The sequence below is a fragment of the Peromyscus californicus genome, unplaced genomic scaffold, assembly GCF_007827085.1.
Source record: "Peromyscus californicus insignis strain IS unplaced genomic scaffold, ASM782708v3 Scaffold_9__1_contigs__length_137607984, whole genome shotgun sequence".
NCBI lineage: Eukaryota > Metazoa > Chordata > Mammalia > Rodentia > Cricetidae > Peromyscus > Peromyscus californicus.
Genome location: NW_026294617.1, coordinates 34,703,223 through 34,724,047, shown reverse-complemented (window position 1 = coordinate 34,724,047; position 20,825 = coordinate 34,703,223). Strand labels below are relative to the sequence as shown.

Sequence of the window (20,825 nt, the reverse complement as noted above, 5' to 3'; positions counted from 1 at the left end):
CATAAATCCAATGGTCAAAATTCTAAAATACACTGATTAAGGATAACATATACTTAGGATTAAGACATTCTAATTTTATCGATTATGGCTATTCCAAATTACAAGCAGTCACCCACTGACAATGTTTGTTGGTTTTTTAACTTCATGCTGTCGTAAAAGCATTGCAGCATCAGTCCATTTCTCACAACCTGCTACAAATCAGACTGAGTTAGATGGCTCCTGCCCAACTGCAGGCTAAAATTAAGTGTTCTGAGAATGTTACAGGGCAAGCTACGATGTCAGTCAGATTGGATGCAGTTTTTACTTACAATACTTTGTACTGGGTGTTACAGTCCCTCTGTAAATCAAAGAACATGACTGTATCTACCCTTAAGCCGTTAAGGCACATGGAGCTAGAGAGATGGTTCAGTGATTAAGAGCATTGGATGTTGTAACAGAGGACACAGGTTCCATTTCCAGTACCCACGTGGTGGTTCAGAACCATCTGTAACTCCAATTCCAAGGTATCTGATGCCCTCTTCTGGCCTCTGAGGGCACTACATGCCTGTGGTACAGACAGTGCAGCAAAAGCATACACATGAAATAAAAATTTCATTACAGAGAAAAGAACAGAGCAACTTTACATGTCCTACTCCAGCTTCATCAGCAAAGTCAATTTCTCTCCCTTTTAAATTTTCTCATTTAATAGACGTTGTTCTGACTCTACTGTCTAGATTCTAGAAATCTATGGCTTTGCACTATGTTATTAATGTTTATTTTATGTGTATGATATGTAACACATGTGTGCCTGGGGCCCACAGATGCCAGAGGAGGGAATAAGACAGTTGTGAGCTACCATGTGGGTGCAGGGAATCGAACCACTCTAGAAGAGTGGCCAATGCTCTTAACAGCTGAGCCATCTCTATAGGCCCCCTTTACACTGTTTTGTTTTGTTTTTTTTTTAGAAATTGAAAAATAACCCCACTTTGTGGGGGGGCAAGGAAGAGGGGAAATGGAGAGAGGGAGAGGGAGAAGGGGAGAGAGAGAGAGAGAGAGAGAGAGAGAGAGAGAGAGAATGCACGCATGTAGAGGCCAGAGATCACCTTGCTGTCTTTCCTCAGGTGCTGTTCACCACAGATTTTGAGACAGGATCTCTCACTGTCCTGAAGCTCACCAGGCTAGCTGGCCAAGGTGCCTCCCATTTCCACCTCCCCAGCGCTGGGATTCTAAGCACCCACACCTCAAAGCTTGTATTTGAATTCTGGGTCTCAAGCTCAAGTCCCCGTGATTGCCAACAAGTACTTCATTGACTGAGTTATCTCCCTAGCCCTATAATCCTGTTTTCTTTATCCAAAAGGGTGAAACTTGCCTGGAAATTTTACTTTTATTGACAGTGGTTAAGATTAGGATGGAGGATAAAGAAAAATTCAAGATTAGTAGACACTGAAAAATACTTTCATGTAGCATAGGCAAATCATGAAGCCTCACAACTCCCTTCCCTACCTCATGCCCCAGACAGGGGGGTCACCTTTCTATAAAGCTCTTGGAGGCTCAGCAGCTAAATAAGATTCATAAACTGTTGTTATCCATACACCACTTTAGTGAGATCATCTTTGGTTTGCCACACTGAACTGGAGGCCAAGTCCCTTCCTTGTTCCCAACAGTAGATGGCTGCATTCTCTACACATTCCACAAGTGCCTGACTCGGAATTTTCATCAGCAGCAGCATCCATGGGCTACAGCGCTTGTCCATTCTGGGAAGCGCCAAGCTCTATTAAAAAACCTCGTTGGGCCGGGCGGTGGTGGCGCACGCCTTTAATCCCAGCACTCGGGAGGCAGAGGCAGGCGGATCTCTGTGAGTTCGAGGCCAGCCTGGGCTACCAAGTGAGTTCCAGGAAAGGCGCAAAGCTACTCAGAGAAACCCTGTCTCGAAAAACCAAAAAAAAAAAAAAAAAAAACCTCGTTGGTGTAAAAAGGGAGGGCAACATTGCAACATTCACAAAAAGTCGGTTTTTACCAAGCATGCAGAGCTTGATAAACTAGGTGGAATCTGGTAGGTAAGTAACATAGGAAGAGTCTGACCCCAAGTTCAGCTGCCTGTGGGGGGTGGGTTTGAATGCCAGTTCTAACACCCAGAAGAGAGACAGGCAGACACTGAGGCAGCCTGTCCAAACTCCCCCGTACAGCCACTGAGAGCTCCCTTCATAGGACATAGAACAAACTCTCCCAATCACAGGCGTCCGATAGCTGAAGCGCTGAGTTTGTGAGTTCAAAGCAGACAACAGGGCGAAAGTGCTGTAGACATAGACTAGGCAAGGCTGTGCATGTCTGTTCAAATATCAGAGTTTCAAACTTGTGTTTGGGGGAGAAAGGAGTCTGCTGTTATTGTATTTGAATATCAATGTGCTTTCTTTCACTGAGTTGGATCCTCTTGTGAGGTGTACCATGATCTCAGCTCTAGAATCTGAAACAGGAGAAGGCTTCCTGTCTTCCAGGGAAGAGTGTCCCCCCACCCCAGCTCCCTTGTGCATCACTCTCAGCACCAGGGCTAGTCAGTGTCCTATCATGAAGCTCTTTGCAGTCTCTTTAAGGAAAGGTACACATGATAAACATCTGTGATATGGAGAAGTAGGGAAAAAAATAAAATGAAGCTAACCGAAGAAACAGATCAGTAGAAAAGTGTTCCCCAAGTTCACTGGAGGAAGTCTGGAGGTGCAGTCTACGTTCTGGAAGCCTCTCAGCGCTTTCCTCATTTGCTGGAAGTTTGAGGTGTAGTCCGCATTCTGGAAGCCTCTCAGTGCCTTCCACATCTGTTGGAAGTTTGGAAAGTGGATCATTTTAATCCTAAAATCACTACCAATGATTTTTTTTACAGAGCAGGCTTTTTTTTTTTTTTTTTTTTTTTTGGTTTTTGGTTTTTTCGAGACAGGGTTTCTCTGTGTAGCTTTGCGCCTTTCCTGGAACTCACTTGGTAGCCCAGGCTGGCCTCGAACTCACAGAGATCCGCCTGCCTCTGCCTCCCGAGTGCTGGGATTAAAGGCGCGCGCCACCACCACCCGGCTCAGAGCAGGCTTTTTAAAACAGAAAGCAAATGATAGATTTCAGTCCAGGAAGCATGAAACCACTCCGATTAGAAAGTACCATGGAAAGGCTACAGACAGGGCACCCCAGCACACCCTCTTTTCAGTTAGAACCTCTTCACTTAGTGACATATTTTATAAAGCACCTCCAACCGAGCTGATGTATCACCTTCCTATTTATAAGGAAATGTCAAGCAACTGCACTGTCAAGGTACAGCCTCAAGAGAAAAAGAGTCTGCAGCTGTCAGTCCTCGGAGCAATGATAAAACCACCAGAGAACGACTGTGGCCATCAAAGGCGCCGGGCAGGGGATGAGCAGCTGCTGTTTGCAACTGAGGACCGGGAACAGATTGCAAAGGGACCGTGACCACATGCTTAGTCAGACCCAGGAAGATCTCTGAAGCCAGAGGGGTTAGGTTTGCGGGTGGGAGGGGAGGTTAGGAGGGGATGGGATTGGTTGGGGGGGACTACAAATTGAACTCTCTACAGTGACCACTGAAAACTAACACTATAAAGAGGCAGACATATTGACTCTAGAATGTGAACTTATATATAATAACCCTCAGCGTGTTTCAAAAAAAAAATACTAACTTTAAGTTTCCAGCTGTACAGAGATATGACTGTGAGTGTGTGTGTGTGTGTGTGTGTGTGTGTGTGTGTGTATTTGCAGTATGTAGAGTTGATAAACATATACATTGTAAACACAGCACAATCAAGTTAGTGTATTCATCACCTTACATAATTATTTTCTTGTGCATGTGTTGAAAACATTAAAAACGGATACTCTCAGCAAGTTTCAAGTACTCTACGTAGTATTGTTAATACAGCCATCAAACCATATCTTAGGTCTTCAGAGTTTACTTATATGATGTAGCAAAAACTCTCCATCCCTTAACCAACGCTCTCCATCTGATATCAACTTAATTCTGAACGATTTCTCAGCTAGTGTCCTAGCCTACAGCAAGCAAAAATAGTTATTGAACCACATTAATTCCAGGACTTGGAGGCTGTCTGCTGTCCTTTTAGGATAAGCTGATTTAATTAGTGCTCAAGTGTGGCAATACACACAATACAATAGGTAAGGGATTACAAAAGAGAGGTCTACTTGAGTGAGGCATTGACATTAATGCTTTGATCTAAAGCTAAGCAAGGCAAAGAATGACCCTGTATTCATTTCAAGAGGTAAATAATTACACAAGTGTTTTGCAAGGGGTCACTACACAATTCCAGGTTGATGCTCCTGTTTTTTGAACATCCCTGAAATGAAGTAACCTAACTAATTATATTTTAATAACCAAGATATGATTGGCACCCAGGTTACCAATAAAAAGAAACATAGTAACTGAAAGACTCCCGAAGGTAGTCTTCCCTCTGGAGAGACCCTCGCCCAGAGAGCACACTGAGACCACAAGTCAGATGCAAACAGCAAGAGGCTTTATTCCGGAACACGGGTACCCGGGGCGACACAGTCCCTCCAGAGACTGAAGAGACTGGCGCGCCGACGGGCTGGAGTGGAGGGTTTTTATAGGGTCGGGCAGCAGAAGGGCGGGTACAGAAGCAAGAAGCATATTTTACAGGGTTCTGATTGGACGACTCATATGAGGCCATGTTTTACAGGGTTCTGATTGGACGACTCATATGAGGCCATGTTTTACAGGGTTCTGATTGGACGACTCATATGAGGCCATGTTTTACAGGGTTCTGATTGGACAACTCATATGAGGCCATGGCTTACAGGGTTCTGATTGGACGACTCATATGAGGCCATGTTTTACAGGGTTCTGATTGGACGACTCATATGAGGCCATGGCTTACAGGGTTCTGATTGGACGATTCATATGAGGCCAGGTTCAAACTCAGGACAGCTCGTGGTTTTTCCCCCGAGCTCGACACGCCTGCTGACCTGGCTCCCATCCAGGGTACAAACTGTCCCTCCGACCCTCCAGTTCCCTGTTCTGGGGCCAGGTGGCCGACCGCAGACACCCCGCTCGTTCCTGCGCCCATGTCCTCCAACTGAACCCTCCCCGCACTCCTCAGGCCCTGCTCAAAATGGCGTCAGGCGCAGCAAGCATGCTGGGGCCCCTCAGCACCACCCCAGAAGAGTCCCGGGGTCCCGGCCTGCACCTCCCTGCAGGGCTCCCCAGTCCTCAGGCCGCGCCACCCCCACAGGGTCCCCAAGTCCTTAAGCGGCGCCACCCCGGGGGTACCCGGGCCCCAGTCTGCACCGCCCGGAGGGTCCCCGGCCCTTGGCCTGCTCCATCCCGCAGGGTCCCCGGCTCTCGGCCTGCTCCATCCCGCAGGGCCCCGGGCGCCCGGGTCGCGGCCCGCACCACCCTCGCCGGCGGCGGCACCGGGCGCTGGCGCCGGGCAGCGGCGCCGATCGGGCTCGAGGACACGGCGGGCCCGGGCTGGGAGCCTGCGGTCTCCGCCCGCCGCGCTACGACGCGGGGCCGGGCGCGCGGGCCGCTGCGGGGCGCGCATGGCGGGCGCGGGCGGCTGGCGCGGGGACGGGGATGCGGCCCGGCCTGCGCTGCCCGCGGCTCCGCTCCTGGCGGCCTTTCAGTAACAATCTCAAACAAAAACAAAAACAGAACCTTTCATCACACAGCTATCATGCAACTCATATGAAATTTCTGAACATTTCTGCTTCTCTTGCAGATAAAGGAAAGATTTTTTTCTCCTTATTTACACTTATTTCCTGACTATGATTAAAAAACATACTCATAAAATACATGGCAAATTGTTAATCCACAAATAAAAGGCACAAGTGGGAAACCAATTTAAAGATGTGCAAACATTTTTATAGAATTTTAATAAGAATTTCTTAAACCTTTGCAAGTATATTTGTAACTCACCCATACCTGTGAAATATGCTTTCCAGTACTCTACCACCATGTCCATTTTTCCCAAGGTCAGTGGCTCAGGGAAACTAATATCCACTCCATAGTCTGAAATACAGCCTAAAAAAAGCGCGTTAACACCAACCTTGTAATTCCTGTTTGAAAACGAAACACATACTACAGCAGGAAGTCACATACCTTTAAACTTTTCAGGTTTTATAAAAACAAACAGCAAACGGGTGTTTTTCTTCTTGCCAGATCTGAGGGAAAAGTGTTACAATGAAACAAAATCATCATTCAAAGAAAATTAGACTCAAGAGTTTAACTCACTAGAAGCTAAACTATAGATGTCTTTAACTTGGAGAATTCACAATGATGGGAAAAAATTTTAACTCAGCATCTCAAATCAATGAGGAGTGGCATGATGGACTGCTCTTTCTTAACTAAAGAAAATAATCTGAACCTTCTCCGTATTTTCAAATTTCTCATTAGTTTAAAAAAAGGTTTCTTTAAAAAGGACATTTCAAGACCACTATAAGAATAAAATCAGGGCTGGAAAGATGGCTCAGTGGTTAAGAAAATTGACTGCTCTTCTAGAGGACCTGGGTTCAATTCCCAGCACCCACATGGCAGCTCACAACTGTCTGTAATTCCAGTTCCTGGGCACCCGACACCCATGGCAAAACACCAATCAAAAATAAATAATTTTTTAAAAAAGAAGAAAATCAGCAAAATCCAGATTGGGGAAAGTTACATAAAACTAAAAAAAAACCATACATATGTGTGTGTTTGAAAAAAAGATACATATATATAATTTGTGACCAAAGAAACAAAGAATACAAGGAAGAGAAAATTGAAACTCAAATTTTTATCAACAGGGGTTTTTTTTAGAATCATAAGCAGGAAACACTGAACATTGATTAGATATTTCAGCATTAAAGAATTATTAATTTAGCCAGGTGGTGGTGGCATCTGCCTTTAATCCCAGCACTCAGGAGGCAAAGGCAGGTGGATCTCTGTGAGTCTGAGGTCAGTCAGGTCTACAGAAGGAGTTCCAGGACAGCCAGGACTACACAGAGAAACCCTGTCTTGAAAAACCAAAAAAGAAAAAAAAAAAAGAATTATTAATTTATAAATGTATAGAAGATGTGTCATTGGTACTGTGGCTTTTATTGAGTCCAATCTTAGACAAGTATTTACTAAAATACCGAAAGGATGAACAATGACAGATTTGCTGTAAAGGCCACCTGCAGCAGTTCTTTGAAAGCAGTTCGGGCTTGAAGAAGCTGAGTTTTTACAGAGCTCTAAGATGCAATGGGGATGTCTGAGGTGGTAGGATCTGTCAGATCCCAGGAGCCTCGTCACACCCCAGAAATAGATTCAGACCACTGCCAACTCCACACAGAGCTCGGGGTGCTTGCTTTACTATCCACCATAACTCTTAATAAACTCGGAAAAGATGTGCCATTTTAAATAACAGTTATTTAAAAAAAAAAGCGTATCGATGGGACCAACATCAGCATTCTAAACCAAATAAATTTCACTCATACCTATTCCTTCTCAGGTTGAAACGTGAGTTCTTACAATAGCATGTCAAACTGGCCACGAAACCAGCTTCTACCCATGAAGACGTGCTCCATTTTAAAACTTAAAGTGGACAAAATTTATGTCCATGATATCAACATATTATATCTTACAGATTTAAGAAATGGGTTTTAATGGCGATTTTAAATACACAGAGTCAAGACTGGAAAAGCTTTACCGAATGGACTTGACAGCCTCCAGCTCCTCCGCGGTTAAGGTGGAAGTCACCTTCAAGAAGATGATGTCGAATGAGTTGGCAGCCAAAAGCGCGGCTACCTTCTTCACATCGCTGACGGTCAGGGTGAAGTGTGCTGTGCTGGAAAAGAATTTCTGTATAGAGCCAGTCAGGAAGTATCTTGTGGCATCTCCAACCAGCAGAAGGTCTAGTTTCCCCTGAAAGAGAAGGAAGGAAGCAGAGGTCACATGTAATTACTGCCAAACAAGCACAAGTGAGAAATAACTCAGGGAGCTGGCAGCTGCCCCTGAACACTGGAGGTCAGGAAGTTCCTCATGGCCCCCATGTCCAGGCCCCCATGTCCAGGGCTGTGCTTGGGCTCAGCATCTTGCTACTTTGTTAAGATCCTGCCCACTAAGGCCTGGAGAGTATGTTTTCCCTATAAACCTCTCTTGTTCCACTAACAGGTAAGGTTATGATCCAGTTTCTTAATTGGACTTACCTGCTGGAAAATGTATTTTGTAAGAAAGCCAGATTGGTGAGTCCCACATTATTTATTTTGCTAAAAACACATTCCAGAGAACAAATAAAAAAATCTAAATTTGGTGCTAGAGTGATGGCCCAGTAGTTTTAAGAACCCTGGCTACTCTTGCAGAGGACCCAGATTGGTTCCCTGCACCCTTGTGATGGCTTACAGCTGTTGCTAATGACAGTTCCCAGGGATCTGGTGCCCTTTTCTAGCCATCACAGGTACCAGGTACACACAGACACACACACACATACATACAGGCAAAACATTTATACAAAAGCATCTCATAATGTTTTAAGTGAGTTTATGATTGCGTGTTGGGCCTCATTCATAGCCATCCTTGGCCACATTGCAAATCATGGGTTGACAGTTGGACCCTTGCCTCTCTGCACACAAGGCAGCATCCTCCACATGACTATTACCCTCTCCCCCATCCGCCATGCATTTCTGCTGGGAATGCCTGGAATTTAAGACTTCATTCTACCTGTTCTATTTATAATTAATATTTACACGGAATGGTTTTTTGTGGTCATTTCTTTGATCCATACTGTTCCTTGAGGCTCCTATTTGCTTCTTCCTGGGGTCCACTTTATTGAATTTCAGTACGGGCTCAGGAGATTCTTCTAGCCTGAAAACGCTGTCACTGCGTTCTCACAAGTCAGTGCCAGCTGGTCCAGGTCAAAAACCACCGTGTCTCTGAATTTTGAAGATGACGGTCCATCACCTTGTGATATTCAGAGTGGCTGTCGAAAACACCAAGCAACTTTGCTTTCTTTGGGTGACTTTTTTTTTTTTTTTTTTTTTATATTCTGTGTCCTGACAGTATCTCAGAAGAAGCATTTATTATTAGCTCTGGAAACGGATGGTATTTCTTCAATCAGGGATCACGCTTTCTCTCTGTTTTCTTTCTCTCCCTGGGAATCTTCTGTGACATGTTAGAAACCCCAGGATGATTCTTTTTCTCCATTTCTCTGTGATAGATTAGATTGCTTTCTTGGCCTACAGTCCTTTAAAAAGTACTGAATTTAATTGTGAATTTTTAAGGTTTTATATTTTTGGTGTTTTTATAACCTGTTACTTTTAGAAAGTGATAGCTTCTCTGAAGATACAAATTAGAATTTGACTTGTGTCTGTGTGTATGTGTGTGTGTGTATGTGTGTGTGTATATGTATGTATGTGTGTGTGTGTGTGTGTGTGTGTGTGTGTGTGTGTGTGTGTGTGTGTAGGTCAAGGACAACCTTGAGTGTCACTTTCCAGCAGTTTCTACCCTGTTTGTCAGGACCAGGTCTCTTGCTGGGCTTGGAGTTTTCTCAGTATGACAGGCTAGCTGGCCAGGAACTCCATATCTCCACTTCCCCAGAGCTAGAATTACATGACCATGCAGCCACACCCGCTATGTGTTCATGTGTGATTGCACATGTGTATTCCTTCAGGTGGTCGGCAGAAGTCTGCATGGGATTTCTTTCTGTTTCTCTCCATCTTATTGTTTGAGGCAAGGTCTCTAATTGAATCTGGAGCTCAAAGATTTGCCGGAAGTGGCTGACCAGTGAGTGCCAGGGGCTCCCCTGTCTCTTCCCAAAGGGAGTAGGCAGGAGCAGCCATGCCTGATCTTCACACAGAGGCTAGGGGCCTAATGCTTGCACATTTGCGCTTTACCAACCATGCTATCTCCCCAGCTCTGCAAATGAGAATTCAAACATGTGTTTCTATTCTCTTTTGTCCTAGCCCCTTCAGCTCGCTCTTTTACGAGTACCAAAACAAGGGTGATTATGAACGAACTAATTTCTTCCTTGTCACTCTGGAGATTGAAAAAGTCCAAGATTAAGGTATTGGCAGATCCAGTGTCAAGTGAAGGCTTGATTCCTGGTTCACAGAAGGCAACATCTCAGTCAGAGTGCTTTCACGTGGTACAAAGGCTGATGGGTCCACGTTGGGCCTCTTTTACAGGAACTAATGCTATTCTTGGTGGCAGAAGTACCCTAGCGACCTCATCACCTCGGAACAGCTCCACCTCCTACCGTCAACACCTTGTGGTGGGATGTCAGGATGTGAATTTGGAGAGGACGCCAACACTCCTAGTAAAGCAGGCTCACAATGTGCCTGGGAAAGCTGCGCACTCGTGCGACTGCACCTGCCTACAGCCGGGAAGCTTTCCTTAGAGAAACTTATGAACCAAGGACTGAGTAGCGGTCAATGTCCCCAGTGGTGGCTTCCTTTAACGGAAACTGATTTGGGTCCAGTGTTAGGGAGCAGGAAAATGGAAACAGACTGCAGAGCAGAGAGGGTGGGTTGTGCCCATTCCTGGCCACACAGAGGACTGGAAATTACCCACACTGGGAGCCTCAGTCCCACGTGCAGCTCATTTTCTGTAAGAGCAGTTCACAGGCCTAGCCTAGAGTTACAAGCATCCTCACTCGGGTCAGATGAGCGAGCTGAGTGCAAGGGTTCTGCATGCAGCCGCTTCCACACCAGGTGATTGCCCTCTGCTCAGGTGTGGACCTTTGTTCCTGTCCATCACTAATCCGTTTCATCTCAGCATCTCTTCTCCCTGTCTGCAAGCTGCCGCTTTTCTCTGTAGTGGACATTTGATGCTCACCCTCTAGATGTCTGACTGTGGATTTTAGGTTCTGAGGGAGGCTGCTGTGTTGGAACCATGCACAGCATTGGGTGTGTGTGTGGGGGGGGGTCTTCTTAGGTTTTAATGAGGACTTGCCCCTCCCCTTTCTTCTCCAGTGCTATTTACTTGCTAGAGGCTTCATTATTTCAAAAGTGCCTCCCGCTGTGGAGTTCAGAACAGAGGAGGTGAAGGAAGCCTTTATGTTCAATCCACCGGCAGGGGCCAGTCTCACTCACCTGCTCCACTAACATCAGAAAGGATAAAAAAATGTCCACTCCTTAATGTGTCGTTGTTGTTTGAAAACTGACATCAGCCTACTTCACCAAACATATTTCTGTTTTCCTTGAACCCTATCATTTTCAAAACATACCATCACCTTTTCCGTTAAAAATAATTATTTCGTTAATTATTTGAGACTCAGCCTTGGTATGTTCCCTAGGCTGGTTTCAAACACTCAATCCTCCTGTCTCAGCTCCTGGAAACTATAGAGACCCAGGAGAATGTAGAGGCCCTTGTGATCTGTCTCACTTCATGTGAAAACCACACCACAGGTCAGTCGTAGTTCAGGTGCAGTGCATTAGTGTGTGTTGTCCAGCTCTACCGCATCACATGATTAGTTCTTTTCCAGCACCTTCCTGAGACCCCCTGCCCAAAGATGAAGGCTGCTATGACAGTGATAGTGGTTATGAGAATTGATTCCAAGAAGGTTATAGTTTTGTTTTGTTTTTTAAATAATGTGTTTAGTTGAAGCAACTGCCAATATACTAACATAATCTGCTACAGATAGGGCAACCATAAAATGATTATATAAATGTTTCTGTGGAGTGTATGTGTGATGTGGTATGTATGTGGTGCGTTATGTGGAATGTGTTTATGTGGTGCGTATGTAGTGTGTGTATGTGATGTATATACGTGGTATGTACTTACGTGGTGTGTATGTGGTGTGGTGTGTGTGTATAGTGTTGGATGTTTGCGTATGTGTATCTGGAATGTGTGTGTATAAGGTGTATGTGTGATGTGGTATGTATGTGGTTTGTTATGTGGAATCTGTTTATGTGGTACGTATGTAGTGTGTGTATGTGATGTATATACGTGGTATGTACTTACATGGTGTGTATGTGGTGTGGTGTGTGAGGGTATAGTGTTGGATGTGTGTGGTATGTGTATCTGGAATGTGTGTGTATAAGGTGTATGTGTGTGTGTGGTATCTACCTGTGCATGTGGTGGGTGGGTGGGTGTCAAGTGTCTTCCTCAGCCACTCTCCATCTTAGGTTTTGTGGCAAAGTCCCTCACTGAACTTGGGTTCAGCCACTGGACTAGACTGGCTGGCCAACAAGCTCCAGGGACCTCCCTGTCTCAAGCCCTCCTGCCATGCAGATGGATGCTGTTGCTGCGTCTGGCTTTTATGTGGGTGGCGGGTGCCAACCTCGAGTTCCCCTGTTTGAGCTGCAAGCACTTCCCAACTAAGCCGCCGCCTACCTCTCCAGCCCCCTAATCTTCTTTTACCTTAATATAGTAATTTTTCTTTCACTGAGCCATTTGAGAATAAAACAATGTGGTATGAATAATGACACTGAAAATAGGTATAAGCCAGGGAGCCAGGGCCAGGGATAATTTGTAAAATTTTCTATTAGGAATTTTGGTTCCCTTGGTCTTCTCAAACATCTCACCACTTTGTGCTCCTGCTTAATTGGGCTTGATAATTACTGTCCCCACAGGTATGTATTGAGCCCTCCCTACTGGGCAGAGGCTGTCCTGGGAATGCAGGTGAAGGGGGCAGCCAAATGCCCCCTGCACAGGCCTTTCCACGCCTTCTCTGTGGTGCAGACAGCAGGGCTCACAATCCTTGGAATACAGAAGAGAGCTGGAGCCTTGGTTACCAGCCCATTCCCAACATCTGATGTGGGGCCAAGAGAGCAAAGGCTTCAGGGCAAGAGCCAGAATCTGCCTCTTGGTTCCAGGCACCAACACTGGCTCTAAGTAAGAGCCACGACCTGTGCCTGAAGGGTAAGCTCACAGTGCTAGGGCCCTCGTGCATGGTAAACACCTCTATATTTCCTTAAACGCCAAACCTGAGCACAACACACACACACACACACACACACACACACACACACACACACACAAACACACACGCACAATGTCATTTCAAGCTGAGAGGCTAGGAAAGAATTACAGGGATGTGCATTCAGGGTAGGCAGTGGAAACCGTTGTCCCCGCTGCGTGAGTCACAGGCTCTGAGAACAAAAGCAGCTGCCTTGTCCTTGGTGGCACCTGATGTTCTAACCGCATGAATTTCCTCCCAGGCCCCCCTCCCAGAGTCCCCAGAATCTATCAGTCTTGTGGAGCACAGTCAAGAGCTGTAAGGGACAAAGACATGGGGAGGGAGCCTGGGGGTGTGAGGGAAGGAGCAGCATGGGAAGCCACGCTCCGTGGAGGAGCCTGAGGTCTGCAAATGCTATGTGCTGAGTGAGGCACACAGTACAAAACAAAGCAGTTCTAGAAAGATGTGGCTGGCCCTCTTGCCAAAGGCTTCTTTCCCTGACCTACAAAACCAGAGCCACAACATACTCAGAGTGTCAGCCAGTGTCACACAGATTAAAACACTTGACATGCCACTCAAGTCCACTATCCAGTAATGTAAATTTAGCAAATAAAGTACAATTAGCATACATCTGAATGCTGACTCAGTATCTTGTTGATGGTGTAACATCTGAACACAGGCAACAGGCCAATAACGAAAAAGAATGGAAAGTTCTAGCACGGTCTCCTTCGCAAAACTGCCTTTTAAAACACGTCTAGGATTTCCACCTAAGAACACAATCGGCTAGATTTCATTTGACAGCCTTTTTTTTTTTCTGTATGAATTGCTTAGTGCATTTTTTTAACTAATACATATTCATTGGGAAATTTAAAAAAAAAAAGAAGTGAAAATGAAATCCCACGCTCTCTTGGGGTGTGGCTTATTAACGCCCTGCCACTCGTCCTTTAATTATGGGCAGTTTTATAACTCGAATCATCACCGATGTCCTTATCTCCTCCGGCTCATTTCTGGCTGCGGCATTATTCAGGGCACTCACTGCAGTCTCTACCATTTTAAAGCGCTAGATTTCCATCTGCAGTCGGTGGCGGTCTAAACCCTTAATTAGTAACAGCAGGTGCTGAAGTGCTTAGAGCGAACCACTCCTACATTTTAGTGAGTTGTTATTTATGTCACTCTTATCACGGGGAGCAGCGCTGGCAATCCGCAGCGCAGCGGCTGCCTGGGCCTGAACTCTCAGAGGGCAATCACCGGCCTCCGGTTTCCCAGGGACCAAGGGATTTAGCTTTAGCTGGAGACTAAACAAGCCGCGGTGTTCGCAGAGGATCACAGGACTCGGAGCGGGCTCCACATTCTCCTGGGCCAGAATACAAAATTATTTGCGTTCTAGATAATCAGGCATGTTATTCAGAATTCCATTTGGGGGTCGCTTTGCTTAATCCTGCGCCATCGAAGTACTTCCCCTTAGAACTTTCGTGCGCGCACAAACACCTTGCCCACAATTACCAAAAGCCGCTAAACAACCTACCGAAATAATTCCGTTTCCAGAAGCTTGTTCCTAAGGGGTCAGAAGATTAAGTAGTCAAAGACTTCTAAGGGTTTCAACAAAACTCATCTAGGTATAAGTGACCCCTCCTCTTTGTCCAGAAAGATCTGTGAACAACAGAGAACACCCGCTTCCCTTTCTGGGGTGAGTAATGTTCCTCTATGCTCCTCTACCCAGGCCATCAGCGTTCCTGCTGTTTTGTTTTGTTTTGTCTTGTAGACGGGGTCTCACATTACAACCCAGAGCAGGCCTTGAATTGAAAGTAATCCCCCTGCCGCAGCTTGCGAGTGCACGCATGGTGGGCATAAGTCACCAGGCCTGGGTTTCGTTTTCCCTTTTTAAAAAAAATCTGGAACAGTAATCCTGTGGGTTACCAAGGGTCTGGTCAAGGTGCATTTCTGGGGCCTCTATCTGCGGAGCACGGATGCTGCGTACACTGGCAAGCAGGCTTTGTTTGAGCTGGGCCACCTTGGGTCGCCATCTTCGAAAGGCGAACAGTGCAAGGAAGGACAGGGACAACGGGAATACAGGCAGATAAATGCGCGCCCCTAGGGCCCAAACCTCTCCTGTAGGAAAGCTCAAACCGGGTCTCGCAATTCCAAGACTGGCCCGTGGCTCTGCTCCGGGCTCCAGGGTCAGGGGGTTCGAAGTCTGGCCTGGTGGCTTGCTGGCCTCAAGTAACAGCCCCACACCGGAGCCGAGCTCCGGGCCCGGGATGGAGCCTCCTGGGTGCACTCTTGTCGGGCTGGGCCTGAGGGGCCAGGCTAGGGCGATGCTCACGGCCACCGCCCGACAGCTCCTACCTGCCCTGGCCTCCGGCCTAGCTTCCCACCGCTCATCGGGTCGGCCATGGCGCCCAGTGCTCTGCAGCTTCTTGGCGGGCTCGCGCTGCGGGGGGCGGAGCGAGGCGCAGGCAGCGCCCGCCCGGGGCTGTGGGAGCGCTGGGCAGAGTGACGTGGACACCCCAGGCCCGCCACTCACGCCTCAGGCTGCCTTGCAAGGCTCCACTACGCATGGGCAGAGGCTGTGCTGTGCCGCCTGCGGTGGGCCAGCGGCTTTGTGTCCTGCAGATGCGTGCGCTTGTCCCCGGAAAATGTATTTGCCGGATGCCTGGGCGTATGGACAGCGCTCTTCGGGCAGTTTCTGTAATTACGGCTTTGGGAATCGCCCTGTTTTTGTACTGCGATTGAACCCGTTGGCCCCATTTTCTCAGCTGAGAAACTGAGGCAGTGAAGAAGTTTCTGGTGGCTGCTGGCATGGCCCGGTTCAGCGTTTTCCAGAAAGCTATTGAGACAAGGTCCTTCTCCTCTTGTTACTGTGTCTAGGTTTTTCTAGTGCTTAGAAACCTGTTTTTTGGGGGACACAGCTGGCTTGAACACAACACAAAGGAGCTTTGTGACACCCACCACTGCAGGTGGTCTCTCCCAGCAAACCCTCAGGGTGCCTGGCGCTACTGTTGCATTCTGCTCTGGGGGTCTGATTTAGGTCATCAGAGTACACAGAAAGAGTCCTGTGCCTCTCTGCTATTTGGATGAAAAGAGGTATGATAAATTGTCTTGGGGAGCCTCCTTCATCCATGATTCTGCCAACTGTGGGCTGAAACTATTAGAGGAACTGGCCAGGTGTGGTGGCACCAGCCTTTAATCCCAACACTGGGGAGGCAGAAGGAGAAAGACCTTTTGAAGCCAGCCTGGTCTATCTAGTGAATTCCAGGATAGCCAGGACTACATAGAGACCCTGTCTCAAATAGAGAGGAGAGAGAAAACTGCATCATTACTAAACAAGTACAGACCCCTTCCTTATTCCCTGAACAATATAATATTAGCCACTATCTGCCCCGTATTGGATTTTACAGGGTGAATGTCCCTTATCTAAAGCCTTCGGGCCTGAAACCTTTAACAAATGCAGGAACGTTTTCACATAGAAAATGAGGCATCTTGGATGTGAAACCTGAATCTAAACATGGGATTCAGTCTAGGCAACACAGTACAGAGACTCAGCCCTTACACATGATGTTCAATCATGTTCATAAGCACCTTATACACAGAACCCAAAGGTGTATAAAGCAAGGACCAGGCACAGCTCCCCGTATGCACTTGGGTATGGAAAGGGAGGGTCACGTGACATCATGTCAGCAAAGAAGTTTAAAGTTTTCCAGAGTTCAGAGCTGATTTAAAGGATACTTTAAAATGTTGTTTATATGCAAAAATCAACAGCATTTTATATAAAGGACCTGAGTACTCACAGATCTTAGTATCTACAGGGGGCCTGAAGTCAATCCTCTGATTACACAGAGTGAAATCTGTACATGGATGCATTTTAATAAGCCCACATCCCACCTCTCTACTGCCTTCTACCTCACCAGGGCCTGGGAATAAGTAACTGTCTGTGAATCAGATGGCCTCTTTCATCAGGGGCAAGGTGGAAGTCATACCCAGACACCGGGGTATGGTGTCAACTGAAGCCACTTGGAACGTTTGTCTTGAGCAGTGACCAACTTTCCTTTATTCCAGTGGTGAGGAACAGCAGCTGTGAGGCCACCGTGGCCAGCACAGACATACTCAGTTTGAATAAAAAATGACCTTCAGATAATACAAGGGAAAGTCATGGGGGGGGGGGGTAGTTTTTGTTGTTGTTGCTGTTATTTGTTGTTATTTTGTATCTAGAATATGAAAGTCTAAAATTGAGAAGAGTCAACCCAGATATTTTCATTTTTAGCACCTTAAAAAAGAAAGCTCAATTTTTAAGTGGACAGATATCTACTGTTTTACAGCGATCTCCCTGAAGGGGATTTGTTGGATAGGCCTCTCCCCTACTTGACATTTGGCAATCTGCTTCCATCAGTTACTGGATGAAGGCTCTATGAGGACAGTTAAGGTATTCACCAATCTGATTACCCAGATAGGCCAGTTCAGGCACCCTCTCCACTATTGCTAGTAGTCTAAGCTGGGGTCGTCCTTGTGGAATCCTGAGAATTTCCCTGCGCCAGGCTTCTCACTATCCCCATGATGTCTCCCTCTATCAAGATAGCTCTTTCCTTACTCTTCCAGGATCTACCCCTGCTTCATGAGCTGGCTTTTTGGAGCCCATTGCCTATGGCAAGACACCTTGTGCAGCCTTGATGCAGCAGGGAGGGGCTTGGTCCTGCCTCAAGTGAATGTACCGAGCTTTCTGATTCCCCATGGGAGGCCTTACCCTTTTGGAGGAGGGGATGGGAGGTGGGGGAGAGGCTGGGGGTGGGGAGCTGGAGGAAGATGAGAGGGGGATCTGCGGTTGGTATGTAAAATGAATTAAAAAATTTTAAATAAAAAATAATAAATTTGCAAATAAAAAAAGAAATTAATCTAAAAAAATATTATAACACTAATTCTACATTGATAAATTTTAAAAATGCACCTAAAATTACCAATTCAGTCTATCCTACAAGATGGCTAGGCTTGTGAGTTTTACATGATTCTCCTAACTAAACTATTATAGTATATTTTTTTCTTTCCTTCTTGGTTCTGGAGATTGGACCCAAGGCCTTGTGCACACTAGGTAAGTACTATCCTACTGAGCTCTGCCTCAGCCCTCATATTTACTTTTCATTTTGAGATGGGGGTCTTATTAAGTTGCCCAGGCTGGCCTAGAACCTGTGATCTGCCACTAGGCCCAGCTCATTGTTTATTTTTCATAATTGCATATAGAGTAAAAGGTTTGTTTGAATGAACTCTTGTGTTAAAGAAAAACAAAACAAAAGAACTAAGCTTTCTCAGTTTGGAAATCTACAGTTTGGAAGTCTATGTTGGTATGTCCTAGTGACTAGGACGTACCGTGTGTCTAAGGCTGTTGATCAGCTGGTTTATTTTCAAAGCTGTCTCCTTTCTAAGACAATGGGACTGAGGAGAGTGTTTTCATAAGACTATAACCACAAAAGTTGAGAGCCAGAGAATTCACCAATTTTAGTCATTTTACTTAAAACCTTTCCCACATAGGACACTAACATGTATAAATGTATAAACATATATATTAGGTAATATATATGAAAAAATATGTATATTAAACAATAATATAAGAACAATCTTATACCACCTTTGCAGTACGCATGACTACCACAACTCCATTAGCTGTCAAGTTCCATTGTAGAATTATAAACAGTGTTCAAATTTCTGCTTCAACTCTTGTCTCCTCCAGTCTCTTCCGGCAGCTCACAGAAGACTAGCCAGAACCAAGGCTTAAGACAGAAGTCAGAGTGTAAACAATGTGAACACCTTGTCTTAAACCTCCAGTGGAAATGCCCAGGTCCTCTCCCATGCCCAACAAGGTCCTCTGTCTCTCTTCTGATGCTTGCTATTCCTACCTCTCAGTCTCCGGTCATGATGCCTTCTTGTTGGTCCTTTGTTCCTCTCATTTCCTGTCCAGATTTTTCTACTTTGCAGACAGTTCTCTGCTGTGGTGACCCCTCCTGGGGTACTCCCATCAGAATGGAGCCCCTCCTCTATTTTCTGTGCGTCGTTGACCCTCATGTAAATAGCACATTTTTTTTTTGTCCTCTCCCAATGTCTAGAATAAAGACCTAGAAAAATTCCTGATTCATAGCAGGCATTACACTATTTGAATCTAAGAACACATTATGGGGCTGGAAAGATGACTTAGCCGTTAAGAGCACTGGCTGTTCTTACAGAGGACTCATGCTTAGTTCCCAGAACCCACATGGCAGCTCATGACCATCTGTAACTCTATTGCCAGGGAATCTAATGCTTTCTTCTGGCTTCCCAGGATTCCTACATGCACACACACACACACACACACACACACACACACACACACACACACACACGCTGGTGCAATCACAGGCACATTCTCTCTCTCTCTCTCTCTCTCTCTCTCTCTCTCTCTCTCTCTCTCACACACACACACACACACACACACACACACATACACACATACATATAAAATTAAATATATTTTAAGAAAAGGGCAAATTGATTGGCACCAGTGGACTTTCGTGTCTTTAAAGATATGAGTCTATGATCTATTCTATTTCGTAATGCCACCCGCTGTGTAGTGAGACACAAAGATAAGATTTGTTAGAAAGGAAAACATCGCATAACTAAAATGAGTTTATCATCAAAGTGACGGTGCTATCATCACATGGATAAGGTCATCCAGAGAGGAAAAGGACAGTTTTAATCTTGTCCTTTCTAACTTAAAAATGTGCAGGAGCCTCTCTGCTTATAAACTTCATTCTTTTCCTCGGTGTGACAGTAGAACCCATACTCTCATCCCCCCATCAGGCTTTCAAAACTCAGGGTTTAATTAAGTCAGCCAAATCAGTCATTCTCCCCAAATTAGTCTCTCTTCCAAGATGCTGCCAAGGAATTTCTTTGGTGCTATGGGTGAACCAAAAGAAGCCCAGAGAAGTCCCCAACTGTTCTTGAAGACAGCATCTGCCATCAAACCTCTGTGGGCCCGTTCATTGACTTGGGAACTGTACTGGACATTTCCTCTGTGCCTCCCCAGCTAGCAGCTCATTTACCAGTCATTTTGACTTCTGCCTGAATTTTCCTGTGTCACTTTCCCTGAATCTGAGAGGCCAGACGCTCTCTTGCTTGTGTGCCTCCTTCCTGCTGTGTGCTCAGTTCCTAACCCGGAAGTGTGGTTCTAACAGCTGTGTGGTCTAAGTTCATGATGCTTAGCCATGAGCGTTCTCCTTTGTCCCGCTTGGCTCTCCCGCACAGCATGCGGCAACTCATACTTTCTTTTGCAGCTAATCTGGGAAAACAAGAAAAATTGCAAGGTATTCCTAATTCCCTGCAGATAATCCATGTCTCCCTTAAAATTAATCTGCTGAAATTCTGATTTTGAGATGATGGTATTAAGATCTATGAGAGGTCATTGTGTCATGAGGATGGAACCCTTGTTAATTATATTAGTGCCCTTATGAAAAAGCGGCCTGAGGGGGTCCCTCAGCTTTTCCACCCAGTGAGCACACAATGAGAAGATACCGTCTACATATCTGGACTCAGACCTTCCCCAGTTCACTGAATCTTCCAGCACACTGATTTTGGACTTGGCAGCTTCCAGAACTGGTTGAAATAAAATTCTGTTTTTCCTAAGCCGGTCTGTGATGTTTTGTTAGAGCAACTCAGCAGGAACTCTCTTCTGCCTCCATTTGACGATCACAACTATTTTAGCATCACAGGCCAGAGACTGTTTTACTAGCCTCATATCCCAGTAACTAGTAAGTTGATAACAAATACATACCCCCCCTCCCCGCAATAGGTTAAGAAGTATTTCCCTTAGGCAGCAGAAAAGATCACATAAAAACTGATTATGCCCAGCAGTAGACTGTAATTGGTCTTGACAGCTTTCCCATCAACTAATATACTAACTTTCAAAAGCAGGAATTGGTTCTAGTAAATCTACCTCATTTCTAACCTCAGAGCCTTGTA

At 45.8% G+C, this 20,825-nt stretch overlaps 1 protein-coding gene across 1 annotated transcript in view; it reads right to left on the bottom strand.

Moving 5' to 3' along the window:
* Positions 1 to 18,896, bottom strand: part of Sohlh2 (spermatogenesis and oogenesis specific basic helix-loop-helix 2) — a 29,896-nt gene extending 11,000 nt beyond the window's left edge. Inside the window, exons 1-9 of the mRNA XM_052731313.1 lie at positions 18,731 to 18,896; positions 14,766 to 15,332; positions 14,374 to 14,403; positions 11,041 to 11,048; positions 7,662 to 7,876; positions 6,098 to 6,159; positions 5,915 to 6,019; positions 3,896 to 3,900; positions 2,636 to 2,727 (exon numbers count right to left, since the gene is read on the bottom strand). Of these exons, the coding sequence (XP_052587273.1) occupies positions 2,636 to 2,727; positions 3,896 to 3,900; positions 5,915 to 6,019; positions 6,098 to 6,159; positions 7,662 to 7,876; positions 11,041 to 11,048; positions 14,374 to 14,403; positions 14,766 to 15,332; positions 18,731 to 18,896 (1,250 nt within the window). The remainder of the gene's footprint in view (positions 1 to 2,635; positions 2,728 to 3,895; positions 3,901 to 5,914; positions 6,020 to 6,097; positions 6,160 to 7,661; positions 7,877 to 11,040; positions 11,049 to 14,373; positions 14,404 to 14,765; positions 15,333 to 18,730) is intronic.
* Between the last annotated feature and the right edge of the window lie 1,929 nt (positions 18,897 to 20,825).